The 15,431-nt window shown below is 39.1% G+C and overlaps 1 protein-coding gene across 3 annotated transcripts in view; it reads left to right on the top strand.

Moving 5' to 3' along the window:
- The window catches only part of prex1 (phosphatidylinositol-3,4,5-trisphosphate-dependent Rac exchange factor 1), a 134,057-nt gene that overhangs the window by 49,745 nt on the left and 68,881 nt on the right, over positions 1-15,431 (top strand). For all 3 annotated transcript variants that reach the window (XM_081608567.1, XM_081608565.1, XM_081608566.1), the window contains exons 5-10: positions 1,453-1,554; positions 1,810-1,971; positions 6,618-6,751; positions 7,019-7,134; positions 10,013-10,162; positions 13,900-14,047. In XM_081608567.1, coding sequence (XP_081464693.1) covers positions 1,453-1,554; positions 1,810-1,971; positions 6,618-6,751; positions 7,019-7,134; positions 10,013-10,162; positions 13,900-14,047 — 812 coding nt within the window. The remainder of the gene's footprint in view (positions 1-1,452; positions 1,555-1,809; positions 1,972-6,617; positions 6,752-7,018; positions 7,135-10,012; positions 10,163-13,899; positions 14,048-15,431) is intronic.

Consider the following 15,431-nt stretch of genomic DNA (forward strand, 5'->3'; position numbering starts at 1 on the left):
ACTCTGGCTTATTAATGTTTGCAAGACGTTTATTAGTAAATAAATAGAATTAACAAGAGTTTTTAGTTGTCTAAAATTTAACTTATTAACTCAACTGGTGAATGTTGATTCCTGCTCCCCCTTCCGCACTCACCTGGCTGTCCCACTCCACTTCACCTGGAGAAAATATTAACACAAAAATGACTTACCTAATTTCTTTGGGGAATATTTCATCTGCTTCTTTCTCTTTGGTCAAACAGGAACTTCTTTCTCTGGTGGCTGGTCCTCATTATCATCCTCCACACTCGTAGCATGTCTTCATTAGCCAACTTTGTCCCCCCACCTTGTGCCCTTAGGCTAACATGGGTTTTCATGTGGCTAAAGTTGCCAAAGCAAAGAACACAAGCACTGTGTCACATCAGCCAAGTTGCTAAATAATGCACATAAAGGATAACTTTGACTAACATATTAGCTTTTAATTTGCTAGAATTTGCTAGTGAAAAGCATGTCTCATAAAACAACATCCTTATGAATAAAAACATATTTAAATCTTTTCTCAGACTTTGATCTGCTAAAGACCGGCTTCCTGACTGACTGCTGCAAATGGTGTCTACAGCCAACTGAAACATGACAGCAGCAGCTAATTAACGTCGACAACCATAACTAATTAAAGCCTTTGTACCCATGACAACTTCAAAGCACATCCACAGAATCTTTAAATGCTGTAAAACTTATACTAGATCAGTGATGTGTGCACAAGTCGAGTCATCCCTGATTTCTTTGTCTGAAGGTTTGAAAGTCTAAAGAAAATCTTACAAAACTTTAAAACAAGTCACTCTAAAGAACAATTTAAAACTTTTTACAGAGAACTGCGTCTTAGAAAGATGGAGATTTCGATCCTCTCACTTTTAGTCACATTGGAACCACAAATCTTCAATTCATTTTTATTGGGATTCTATAAGAGACCAACACAAAGTAACACTTAATTGCTATGTGTTAGAAGATATTTTTTTATAAAAGTTCTGCAGCTTTAAAAAATCTTTAAATTCACAAGAGCTATGAATCGGTCACAGCTAGTCCCCGGGTCTTTGACTATAAACACTGTGCAGCAGACATTAGATTGTCCTGATCTGTGTTTCTCATATCTGTCCCTGTCAAATAAACAATAAAAAAATAATAGCAGTATAGCTGTTTTTATGAGTATGCTTACCTGGCGATGCATTTTCAGCGTTAACCTTAAACTCATTTCCACCATCAACTTCCCCCGCCCTGGCAGACATTTGTTTAAAATCGACACAGGAAGGAACCAAGCTAGACTTTTACATCCTATGCGCAGAGCTGGACTCTTTTCCGGCGCTCTTCTTCTCCTCTCACTTCTTTTGTTTATTCACATTAAATCATTATGTCATTGCTTCAATGAAAATCCAGAAAACACAAGTCTGAAACGTGTTTGTGCTTCTGTTTCCTGTGCAGCACTGCATGCTGCTGGGAGGAAAGAAGAGCACAGACATTCCCCTGGAGGGTTACCTTCTCACTCCCATCCAGAGAATCTGCAAGTACCCTCTGCTGCTCAAGGTACGGCTGCAGCTGCTGCAGCAGCGCTGCACCACGCAGCACAGTCTGAAAACCAAACGGCTAAGTTTGAGTTCAGGTCATGACTCATTTGTGAACTTGGTTAGATGGGCACATTTCTTCCTATGCCGTTGGAGGTAGTTTTGGAGCAGAGGCTGGTAAAGGTCATGCTCCTAAATAACCTCCCTGAAACTCTGTTGTGTGCTTTTTTTTAGTGGATTTACTTAATTCTCTGAACTTCCTCTTTCTGTGATATAGGAACTACTTAAAAGGACTCCTAAGAAGCACGCAGACTACCCTGCTGTGGAGGAGGCTCTGCAGGCCATGAAGGCCGTCTGCTCCAACATCAACGAGACCAAGAGGCAGATGGAGAAACTGGAGGCTCTGGAGCAGCTGCAGTCCCACATCGAAGGCTGGGAGGTGAGAACAAGAGCGGGTGGGGTGGGGTCCAGTCCAGACCGTCTGGACTGGAAGGGAATCTGAGATCTTTGAGATTTCAGACTCAGAGGCCTGGTCATAAATGCAACACGCGTATTTATTCCATGGAAACTGAAAGGGGAAATTCATTTTTAATAAAACAACAAAGCCAGCTAGAGTTGAAAGACGTTAACTACCACATCACTCCTCCACCTTTACAGCTGCGGTATTATGATGCTCTGCTTTTACCTAAAGGTCTGAAGGGTCTGCTGCATTTTCACTCCTCCCTCACCACCACAACAGGGCTCTTGTCTTAAGTGGCACCACTGGGGGCAGTTCACCCACTCAGGGAGTTGGAGGGGGCATGAAAACAGGCTCACCGGCCAATCAGAAGAGTCCCGAGAAGCAGACCCCCATGTTTGAGGAGTTTATATGTGCTACCTTTAGTTGGAATGGGCCTCATCTGAACATCCATTTGTCTCATTTCATTATTTAACACAAAGCCGGTCACAACAACACATTTTTCTGGACAATAAATTCTCCCAGAAATTATTGTGATAATTGATAATATTGTTGTTTTGAGACCATTTTCAAGTGAAAAGTGAATCATTTTATAGATCAGTTAACTTAAATTTCTAACATTTAACAATATAACTGAAGGACATTTTGAATATTCAAAAGAAATAAACAAAACACCTGACACAGGAAATAAAATGAATTATGAAAGCTGTCCTTCAAAAAAGGACTAGTTCTGCCCAAAAGCAGCAGACTGAAAGAGCTGCAAGCAAATATGTAAAAATATGTCAGTTTTGGCTCCTATCTGATATCTCTGTATATTTATTATTGGTAATACTAGGGCTGCAACTAACAATTATTTTAGCAATCAATTATTCTATTGCTTATTCTGCTGATTAATCGATTAAAGAAATTGACACATTCTGCCAATTTTTCATTTAACCACTTAAGTGTATTTTATACAACATTAGAAATACATTATAAAATACAAATAAACAAATAATCCATTTCCTTTTTAAGTGAGAAAATAAACATTCTAATCTATTCTAAGCTTTCCTTTAGTGAACCCTTCATCATTTGTAGCACAGGATGCATCTGCTGCTGAAAAATATTTTTATCAATATGTGAAAAGCCTTTTTGCTTATCCGTACACTATAGGCCTAATCTACTGATTTACTGGTTCTAATTTACTGGTTTTCAATTAACTGATTAATAACAGGATAGTTAAACATGCTTAATAAGAGATTATTTTGACACTATTTGAACCAGTTGAAGCTAAATGAAACCACTTGAGTAGTTTTGGGTAAAACATTTTCAGATAAAGGTTTTTCATCTTAATTTACATTTTGTATAGTTTTAACTTAATCCCTGCTCTGAGTGTGTAGGTCTTTCATCAAAATGCCTTTATGAGTCTCTATGATCAAGATAACAATTCATTGATGACTATTTCAATGATCAATTAAATCATTGATCCAATACTGTAGTGGAGGTCAGTATTTGCTAACCTACTGACTGGTAATGAAGAACAATGCTGTTCCTGAACCCAAAGAGCAGCTGAAGCATCAACTTACATTAGGTTTGTACAGAGAAGAGCCTCAGATAAACTCCAAACGTTCAGATTTTTGGTTTCTTTTCAACAGCATAGAGGAACCTCAGCCAGGCACTTTACTCAGACCCTGCAGCCCCCCTCTGGCCCCCCGGCATGCAGGCCCTGACCTAACTGCATTAGCCTCGTCTCCTCTCCCCTCTCCAGCCTCTCTGGGAGCTGCGTCATCTCCAGCCATAATGGAGGAGCAGTGGTGCTGATCAGGCCTTGTATGTGCTGTGTGTGAACACACACGCAGCTTTACGCTCAACCGCTACATCTTAATGGGCCTAATCGAAGGAGTGGCTGCAGAATGCAAGACATGCATTGTTCTGTGCAAACGCATGCAGTTCCACATTATACAGCCTGGAGATCAATCCATTTGATTGATTTGTTCAAGGACAGCTAAAGGTGCTTAATGGAAGAGTAATCAATTAAAGTCAATTAATCAATTTTATCGATTAACTGAATTTATTTGATTTGAAGATTTAATTAGAGGAAAATCTGTTCGGTATTTCAGAGTGATGTCAGCACTCCTGTGGTCCGCCATCTTGTTTGACAGCTTCCAATGTTATTTGTAATTTTGTTTGAAGAAATGAAAGCCAAAAAAGTTTTGACTAAAATTATAAATGGAATTTGATATGAACAAAATGAAATTTTCTTTTTAAGGCATATCGCCTAGCACATTAATATCTGGACTTAATGTGGTTAGACCTGAATATAATAGTTTTTCTGAGATGGAGGCCCTTCCCCCCACCCCACTTAGTGTTGATCTCAACATCAGAGAGAATAAGGAAGATTTTTTTTCTTAAAATAAAGGCTTTAAAAAACTCAATCTATCTGGAGAACAAACTAGTTATGGAGGCACCAGGTCTAGGTGACATGGTGGGGGTTGAATCTGCAGGAACGAGGTCGACTGGGTGGGTGGAGGGGATGACAGTGGGCTCCAGAGTCCACACATGGAGGCGTTTAGTTCCAGATGAACCGGAGGGAATGGACCATTTAACCACAAGTAATGACTTGTTTTTTATCCTGATTGTCCAACTTATTGGCAGCCTGGCTTTGACACCTTCAGTCGTTAGTTTGCACCTTTATGTGTTGAGCTAAGCGCTTTCTGGTTTTGTTGAGTTTTCAGTTCTGCAGGACAAAGTTTTGTCATTCACATCTTTGGAGGGAGCATGTTAATGAAGGCGCTGCTCAGGCTTATAATGTGTGAAATCCATTTCCAGTCCACAGCTGAACATGGGAAAATGCTGAAAATGGCTTTCTAAAAATAATTTTCTCACCTATTAACAGTAAATGGCTTTGCAGTTCATCCTCCTTTAAAAAAATGGCTGATTAACACCAAGCTATGGTGATCCGGTGACTCAGAGTAACTTTATGCCTTTCATTAAGATAAAAATGTTTTGCAAAACTCTCTTTGATAAAGTTTATGCAAATAATGTCATTCTAAAATGTTTTAGCAGCGACCTCTCTCCATCCATCTGGTCTGGGTTTGATGATGTAAAGACTGCTGGCCTGCCTGGTGCAGCTGGTGGTTTATTCTATAGTTTACAAGAAAAGGCTTTTATCTGAGACTCAATCACATCCGGTGAAGGTGTGAGGCTGCAGACTAGATTGTAGCTGCTGAGAGGCTTTAGCTACATCTTTTTAGTTTCCTTTTTGCACGACAGAAGCAGGAAGCATTTAACCCCAAATTCACTTGCAGAGATTGGAGTCAAAAATATGCATTTCTGCTCAGTTTGCAGCGTCCTCTGTCATGTTTCCTGACATTTTGGAGCTCGGTCGATACTCACATGAGAAACTGATCTTATCTAAAAGCGTCTAAAATCAGCTACTGTTTGCTGTGAGAGAAGCTTGACTGTCCAGCCTGGTCACTTGTTAAATTATTGTTAACAAGTTAACAATAATTTAATTTATTCGGGAGGGACACTGCACATTAATTACATTTTTTTGAAACGTGCCAGACGTTTTTATCTGTCATTCCTGGACAATCAGTAATTTGTCTTGCTTAAAACAAACAAAGATCCTACAAGTAAGATTAAAATGACTCAACTACTAACTCATTTTATCAATAAAAACAGTAAATACAAAACAGGGATACTACAACGCAATTATAAATAAAAAGTACAAAAGTAGTTAAAGCTAATTAACAGTAACCCCCACGTTTGCCACTTTAGCAACTTTTTAGACAAAAAAATAGGTTATTGGCTAAAATATGAATTTACAAGCTTTTAAAGATCAGTAATCAGCCGAAAACTGCAATTCACAGTATAAAACAGGAATCCACAGAATGTCACAGAATACTCTTTAGTCCATCTTCTGATAACGAATAGAGGACGGAGGAAACTATCAAGAAATGATCATCTACCTTCAATCCATCATGCCAACTCTTGAGGAGCTGCAGAGATCCAGAACTCCAGTGGAAAAAACCTTTTCTGAACAAAATCCCTAAGAAGTCACTTTTGCAATTAGTCACAATCCACAGAGGAGATTCAGCCAAATTTAAAAAGGTTTCCTGGTAAGATGAGATTGAACTCCAGTCTGGTCTACATGCAAGATAAAAAATAACATCAATCTCAGCAGGATTTAGTTTGTTTTTGTGAAGTGAGTAAATCTAAAATGTTGAAGGTTGTTTGAGTCATTCTGTAAGGCTCAGCTCTCAAAACGAACAGTTCTTCTCTGGACTCCAACTCTTTTTAACATGCTGTTGCTGTTGGTTTTTTTTGTTAGTTTTTTCTAGAAAGAATGCACATATCCTGAAGTAGAACAATTAATATCTTAGCTTTGTCTATAAAAGTCAGCAGATGTTTTTGGTGGGGTCAGCTGTGTTTCCCATCATTGACAACAAGAATGTCAACAAGCCGCTCTCGGTGTCAAAGATTCATTTTGATATTGTTCTGTAGAGGTTGTGAACTCTTTGGTCTTGAATGCACACAGAAGAGTTGTGCTCAGATTAAACAAACCGCATCTGCTTGACAGTGAACTGGACGGTGTTGGATTCAATCTTCTATTTCAGTTTTTCTTTTTTTTTTTTTTGTTTCTACAGGGAACCAACCTGACTGATATCTGCACAGAGTTGCTCCTTTATGGAAATCTCCTGAAAATCTCGGCGGGCAACATCCAGGAACGCGTCTTCTTTCTGTTCGACAACCTTTTAGTTTACTGCAAAAGGAAGTCCAGGTGAGAAAAAAACATGTGTTGGTGAAAGGAAACAGGAGGGCATCCAAACTTGAGGAGTTGTGAAAATAAAAACGGTTCATTCCCGTTAATGTGAACTCATTATTTACCATGTGAGAACCAACAAGCACACATCCTGTGCATGTGGAGCATGTGAAGGTCTGTGGACGTCTGCATGTTTTCAGAGGGTTGTTTTAGTAGCACACGGCGCTGGCATCAGCTGGTGTTTATTCTTCCGGAGCGTAACCGCGGTGTTGTCCCCTCTCACAGAGCGTCTGGGAAGAAATCCACCAAGAGGACCAAGTCCATCAACGGGCCTCTCTATGTGTTCAGAGGCCGGATCAACACTGAGGTGATGGAGGTGGAAAACGTGGAAGACGGAACAGGTTTGTGCTTGTATCTCAGGATGCATTAAACCAGACTTTCAGCTCATTTCCTATTAAACACACTGAAAAAACACTAAAAATATTACCAAATATTTTTGTTTCTAGTGCAAATATCTTAGTGCTCTGATAATAAGACCAAACTAACTTACAAGTAACTTTTCAGCGAGATACAGGAACTGTTTTAATTCAGTATTTCCTTTATACTTATGAAAAAGTTGTAATTCCACTGGCTGATTATTTAACATGGGACAGATGTCTCATTATGAATTCAATAATTATCCAGTGTACTTTGTTTAATCAAAATGAAGAAATTACATACATAAAGGGGCAGCATTGTGTAAAATCAGTTATTTTTGAGCTTTACATCATGTTATATTATTTCCTCATCAGAAACAATCCTGGAGTTTTGTTTGAGAAATCCTTTAATCTCCATGGCAACCATTCAGCTGTGCTAAACGCCTGAGTGTACCAAAGGCACAGCTCCTTCTCTGAGCTGCAGCTTCTCAGCTTCAGTCTCTCAGAGTAGCTCCTCCCACTCAGATCCTTCAGACTAGCCAGCAGCAATTAGCAAACAGCTAGTGGAACTGCTGAGCTCATTATAGGAGGTACTGCTCAGAGCTGCTGGTAAAAACGTTGTGAAAGGGTTAATAGAGGAGCCATGGGATGACTTCCTGGAGATGGCGCTTCAGAAAGAACAGGAGCTTCTAAAAGAGACAAAGGTCCAATTTCAAGGCATTAAAGTACAAAGTCAAGTTTCTTTTGTCATGTTTGATATATATGTATGCAGCATTTTTTATAAAAATTGAAGGTAACATAGTTACTTGGTTGTGCTATAAAATGGTACTATATGCCTGGAAAACACAAAATACTGCCCCTTTAAAACAAGCCCATATATCTTGATGAAAAGTTCTTGTGAGGTATTTAAACTGGGAACTAGACCAAAATTATTTAGTAAGATGTAATGTTTTTTTTGTTTTTGTTTTTTTTTTACAAATGAATCTATGAATTTACTATGTTTCTAGAAAGGAAGAAGATAAAACAAAAGCAACAGTTGGTACTTTCAGTTGGTGCACCATGCTTTCCCTTCTCATTTTCCATCTTGGTTCATGCTAGCTGTGCTGTTTTTAGCCCACCAGTCTGATTTGAATCGGGGACTTGTTGACAGTTTGGGTGGAGTGCCAAGCTTGCACCGAGTCCTGAACAGGATGTAGCTTGCAAGCTGTGTGCACCTTTAGATGTCAGCTGCTGCGTGGCGACCTTATGAAACTATAAGGTCGCATCTGAAGTGCAAAATCTCAATAGCGGCTGATAAACCTGATGTGCTCCAGCTCAAGTTTGAGATAATATGAGAAAGATTTGTTGTTTGCTGATACGATCTCCTTTTTTTCTTCTGTTATTGTGGTTTCTTGGGGTTGGTGCAGTTTTTGTTCTCCAGTGTAGAAACATTTGATCTTCCTCTCACATGTTTCCTCTTTTTTAATCTTTCTCTCTCTGTTTCTGTATTCGCTAAGCTGGCAGTGTATTTCTGCAAGCTCACATGACTGTTTTTTGGGGGGTTTTGCCTTTATGTTAGCTGCTGGCTGTCGTATTCTGGTTTCTGAAAGGGAAACCACAGAGAAAAACAAGCCTTACTTGCAGAGTCCGGGGGTCCCACTTTCAGGTTATCTGATCACAGAGTGTGAAAGTTGTGAAACTTGGGTGTGACTGGAAACAGAAATGAAAAAAAAGAGAACTTAACTTTCCACCTCATTTCATTTTTTTTTCTTGTCCAGATCATGATTGCTGATTTCTTTGGGGGATTTTTAGGGAATCTCTTTTCTCCGTTCTGGCAGATCACACAGCTCTACCGCAGAAGCGGCTCCCCACAGGGCCCAAAGTATCAAATCTATTTATACGACCTTTGAGCACGAGACTAATGCATCCCATTACCATGTGGCCATTCATTATTCAGAGGGCCGCTCACCTGCAGCTAAATGGATCAGAGCGGGGACAGATCCTCATGAGTCAGTGCTGCTTTTATATTGCTGCCTGTTTATCTACTTTATTAGATGTTCATGTTCAACTTTGACTTTATGTCTCTTCAGAGATATGCCTAATGTCAGGACTTTGATTAGTCACATTATTTTCTGTACTTAAAGCTGCAGGTGGTGTTTGCAGTGTGAATGCAGTTGATGAATGTAAAACCAGGAGGTTCTTGGTGTGTTTTCATTCATTATACCTCCTGTTTTAGAATGTATGTAATTTATCTATTGTGGAAAATACATAACACTGTCCCTTTAAATAAAGGCCACTAGAGCAAAAAAAATTAAAATCTTATGAAAAAACTAGAAAGAGCTGTTAAAGAGCTGTTTCATTTCAAGTCGTTTCAAGGTGCTGTAAATCTTGACAGCACCTTGAAACGACCTGAATTTTATGTTATAAACACATATGATGTTATTGGGATTAGATATTATTTACCAATACAAAGACAAATGCTATTCAAAAGTTTTAAAAATCAGATCTGTTGTGCTGTCCAATATTATTCCATCCAGTGTAAAAATCACCGTCTGCTGAATTCTGATGCAATAGTTTAAATCATGACTGTACCAGTGTTGTACATCTGAAAGTGAATGGTTTACCTGTAACATGCCTGTAGTCTGATGCATGTTCACCTGATGCTGCCACCACCGTGTTTCACAGTGAGTTGTATGTTAACAGCAGTGCTGGTTTTCTGCATGTGGACCTTTGACCTCACCTGAGCCAAGCGGCTTCCCGTCCAGCTGTCACATGTCACATAGATGGCTAAACACTTATAGAGGATTGTTGAGATAATCTCGAGTTTTATCTTTTCCATTTTCACCTCTTCTTCTCTTAAATTCATTTATTCTTTTCTTTCCAGCTGACTATCACAGCAACAACTACACAGTGACTAATGGCTGGAAGATTCACAACACGGCTAAGAACAAGTGGTTCGTCTGCATGGCCAAAAATGCAGAGGACAAGCAGAAGTGGCTGGATGCCATCTTGAGGGAACGGGAGCAAAGAGAGAGTGAGTAATACTTTTTTTTTCTTTTTTAAAAAAATCTATCTTTAACGGTAACTCCGGTTTTTATTTTTTGGTTTTGTTGCTCAGGAAGCAGATTTTAACATCAGAGGTTTCAGAAGGAATGCTCTAGGTGTGATTAAACATTTATCATTTATATCATCCAACTTTATTGTAGAGGTGGTGTCTGCTCTCCTTTATCATCTGCTTTGGTTCTTTATTGTATTGGAAATCATATATATATATATATATATATATATATATATATATATATATATATATATATATATATATATATATATATATATATATATATATATATATATGGTTTTTTTTTTTGTAATGTTTAATTGCCAAATGTTTGCTGGTCATTTTTTCTTAAATCAGTTCTTTTCTCCTGTCAGTGCAAATAGTAAACTTATTATTTTTGCTGTCACTTTAAAACTTGAGCTGTAACACATGGTTTGGTGTTCGTTAGCTGTGTCCTGCCTTTGGTCAAGATCCCTAAAACGGTTAACAGAATGAAAGCATGGGTCACATTTCTGTTCTGTTGGTTTTCTTGGTTCTCCGTTATTGGTAGCTTGTAAAGGCGGCTGCAAAAATCAATATTCAACAATCAAAATATTTGAAAAAGCAGATGTCTAGCTGATCATTGTTTTTTTTATCTGACATGTTTTTACAAATGGAGATGCTAAAAACAGAACCCATCTCAAATACCTGAAATAGAATAACAGTAGGCGTAGTTCTATAGTTACCGATCTGTATGATCAGATAAGTAGAGGTTATATAAAAATATTTGGCTGTAGCACCACTGAAACATGTTGTCTGCATGAAGAAACCAGTTGACAGTTGGTCCAGTGCCATCTGACCTGTGAGCTTCACTTTAAATACTCTAAACATTTATATTGTCACTGCAGCAGAACGGCTCTATCTTCCCATCTGACCATGAAACTTTACTCTACAAGGCATCTGGCTTGTGGATGTGGGCAGTCAAGATTAAAGGTTTTGATTTGTGAATAGTTCGTCTCCTGGTCAGAACCAGCTGCTCAGTTAATGCTGATGTTAAACTGGCTTTACTGAGGCTGGTGTTCAGACAGTTCCCAGTTTACGATATGCTTAAGTTGTGGTGATTTTTTGTAACCAGTTAAATCAGTTGAGCGTTGAACATAGTTTGGTGTTCCAACACGGCACTGATCCCAAACACACATGAAAACTGCTGTGGCCTTCTTAAAGTCTCATTAAAAACTGTTGGGTTGATACCAAGAAACCAAACAAAATTATTTATTCTGCCATTTTTGTTAAAAAAAAAGTGATCAGATATTGAGCCAAAATTATGCCAGGATGTTGGTCATGTCTACCAGAAATGACATGATCTGCAGTTTGATAACTGGATAAACGTATATATGATTTGAACCTGCTCAGTTTTGTGTCTGTATCAAATCTAAACTTGGGCTCCCAGTTGTAAACAGATTAGAAGAAAGAAGAAAATCCCCTATAATATTCTTTATCTTCATGATTGTAAGTCATTTTTACAGGTCTGAGATCAGTGGTGTAAGCTGATATTGTTGTTTCTCCTTTACTTGTTTTATCCTCCATCTTTTACCTCAGACTAAGTTCCCACCTGCTCTGGTCCTGCCATCTGTCTTGATTATGTTCTGGATGTCGGCTGGTGCCAGAACGTTTGGCTACTTGATAGCATTGATGCTAAAAATCAAAACTGGATCATCAAAGCTAATGAATTCAAAGGGCTCTGTTCCTCTTCCAGTTTAGTTGGGAATAAACTAGCTTCATGCTAACATTAATACCAATGGTGGCATCACTGAAATTAGCATTTTTTTTTGTTTTACTTTAAAATTTTTAAGCTAAATTTCCATTTAGTTGGCGGTAGCAGTGTTTGATCCCAGTGAAAGAAGTTCATAAAGTCTGGAGACCGCTGCAGCTCATGGTGTTGAGTTTCACTGCGGCGGAAATCGACCTGAGGCTAACAGATGCCAGATCAGTCACACTGCCCAGTTTCTCCACTTGCTGCTCCTCTCTTACACTTTCCACCTCATACTTTACTTTCAGTGTGCCTAACTTTTTACTCCTATCTGGATGGTAACAATATGAGTTTTTAATCATAGTGCTGAGTGTTTTCACCTTTAATTTTATACACGCTGTTACATTTTAGAATAAACCGGAACCTTCTTTGTATCCTCCTGACACATGGAGCTCATCTGAAGGTCTTTAGTGTTGCCAGATGGGAGTGTTGTGTCTTATCAGTGTGTGTGTCAATGTGAGGGACAGCAGCTCAGTGAAAGTATTTCTGGTTTTATCCTGCGCCCACAGGAAGATGAGGGCACCTTAAGACGAGCTGTGGCAGCTGGAGCAGCAGGAGAGGCCCCGTTGTTCAGTGACACTTATTGTTTAAGTCCACTCCAGCTGCTGCCAAATGTAATATAACCCCGCCTCCATCAGCGGAGGTTGGTAATAGTAACTTATTGGATTGTTTCTTTCAAACTCCTACCTCAACTTTCAGACCCAAAGTAGACTTTAAGTTCACGACTTCTTAGTTCCCACATCATCTATTACAGGTTCTCTGATCACGGGTTTGTAATCTGCTCCAATCTTTACTTTTTCCTGCCAAAACATGATTTCCATTTCTTCCTGATGAGAAATATTTTTATAACTTCTAGTTGAGTTGAAAATTTGACTGTCTGAAAAATTCACAATTAAAAAAGATTTATGTATTTTTCTCCAAACTTTCCCCAAGTTGCATCCTTTTCTCTGTAGAAATTATTTCCTACTGAAAAACAAATATCAAAATGTCACTTTCATAAGAAAGATTATTGGTCAGCGTTTCAGCTTCTTCCTGCATATAAAACACACATTTATTTATTTTTTGCTTTCAGCTCTTCAATTTAACACAAAATATAACTGAATTAAACTTAAAGAGATCTGAGTTATTGTTGGATTGTTGAATCATTAATTTGTTTTCAGTAGTTTAACAAGCTTTGTGAACATTCATTAATTATAATTATATCAAGTGAAGTGCAGAAGTGTGTGTATGCCATGGAGAAGGGTCACTGTGACGCAACTACAGCATTAACATTTTATATCAGTTAGTATTGGTAAACTTTCAGAGCATAAAGTTATAATTTAATGAACTGTATCCAACTGTTCCTGGTTGTAAGCAGCAGTTCTGTAGTCTGGAGTTGAGAAGCTTGATATGTTGCTAGAAGGAGTTAAGCAGATTATGAAGTCCTATTGAAATTGAGTTCAATCGCTTGAATCATAAAGTCCCTGAGTCCAGTTCAGAAGTTCATCACTAGCTAAGCCCTTCAGATGCTGCAGTGTTTCACAGGGACCACAGTGGACTCCACTGCACAGCGCAGGAACAATGGCTAACAAGTGAAAACCTGGAAGCCGGATCAGAATCTTCCCCATGATCTCCTGAGCCTCACTCAGCCTGTGGGGTTTCCACCCTGCTTTGTTTCTGCTGGGCCTGGCAGATTGCTGAGGAAAAGGCCTGATTGTCCCCTAACAGCACCATGACATGTGTTTGCCTTTTCCTTTTAATACATTTAAATCAAGTTTGGATATCTGGATCTCCTGGATGTTGTTCTTGGCTCGTTCATATCTTTCCCCCACATTTACACCGACTCCAGTCCATACAGAGTTATCCTCTCCACCCCCTCGGCCCTGGCTGAGGGTGAAATGTGAAAAACCTGTTGGGTCTGGCTCACCTCTTGCTTGTTTTCCAGGTCTGAAGTTGGGAATGGAGCGGGATGCCTACGTGATGATCGCTGAGAAAGGAGAGAAGCTCTACCACATGATGATGACCAAGAACAGGCACCTGATCAAGGACCGCCGCAAGAAGCTCAGCATTGTGCCCAAGTGCTTCATGGGAAAGTGAGTGTTGGCGTTCCTGTCTGGTTTCTTTGCGTTCCAGGAATGTGACTGGAACACAGCGCTGTTCACATGGGGATCTTTACAAAACATTACGTAAGATCAGCTAGCTTTCAATAGTCTCTCCCCCAGAGTCCTGGCAGAACGCCTGCAGCGCTTTATCCCAACATCTCCTTGTCCGTAATCACCCCCCCACCCCGACTTGGTCCCTGCATCCTCATATTATCTGGCAAGCAGTGATACATAGAGACTTTATTGGAGGAGGATGTTTAGCTGAGCTTTTTCAAGAGGCCATACATATGAGGAGAGGTTTACTCAACTTTCTCTAACTTGGTTTAAACACATGAGAGGTTAGTGAAGCAAAAACTCAAACGGAGCAGGATCACAAACAGGACAGATTGTACTGAAACGAAACAATATTAAAAACTCTGCCTCATGGAGGTTTTTATATTTCCCTCTTTAATTATTTACTTTAAAAGCAGAAAAAGTCACCAAACTGGACTAACTACTATTACAACATCCTCCCAAGATGTGAAACTAATGAGCATTTTGATAATGTTTTTATATATTTTCAGGAGAATCTGGATGGTATCAATTTCCAATATAATTCTTTGTAAAAACATCAGTTACCCTGGACACTTTTCACATTTGGTTAGTTTAAAACCATAGTTTTATATAATTTTCAGACTTCTATATGAACGGTTTATGACCCTATGTGCGCTCTGTTCATGGGGTCATCAACAGAGCGCATGACCCCATGCGCTCTGTGGGGTCAGTTCTATAAAAATAGAACTTTTATTCAAAGTTCTATTTGAACTTTGAATAAAAGTTCAAACGGTGACAGTATCATCATGACTGGAATGTCCTTGAAAACAATCAGATTCATACTAAATATGTGTGATTTAGTCTCACATATGAACGTGGCCCCAAACTGACTGACGTTTTGGGGGAACAGATCAGCATTGTGTCGTTCAGACTGCTGTGGAAAAGTCGGATATGGGTAAAAAAAATCAGCTTTGGATTGACTCATGCATCATGCTCTTTACTCTGTAATGTTTTGTACCAAACCTCTCAGCTCGTCTCGGAACAGTTGCATTAAATTACAGATGAAGCTCATCAGTGTAATTTCTGTCCTTGTCCTTATGAGTCTGATCCACTTTATTTTACCTGGCTCGGTGTTTCTTACCAATCAAGCACCTCCCACGAGTCTCCGGCCGTCATGTCCTGTGGATGAGTGCTCTCTTCATTATCTCTGCATTTGTCTGTGTGATGAAATTACAAATGCAGCTTCACTACTTATTTCATTACGAGAGGCTGACTGCTGGTTGGACAGCCACTGGTTGTCTTTGTAGCATGATCCCATCAACTATCTGCTGTCCAAACTTAC

Source organism: Poecilia reticulata, chromosome 7 (assembly GCF_904066995.2).
Source record: "Poecilia reticulata chromosome 7, P_reticulata-male-v2, whole genome shotgun sequence".
NCBI classification, from domain to species: domain Eukaryota; kingdom Metazoa; phylum Chordata; class Actinopteri; order Cyprinodontiformes; family Poeciliidae; genus Poecilia; species Poecilia reticulata.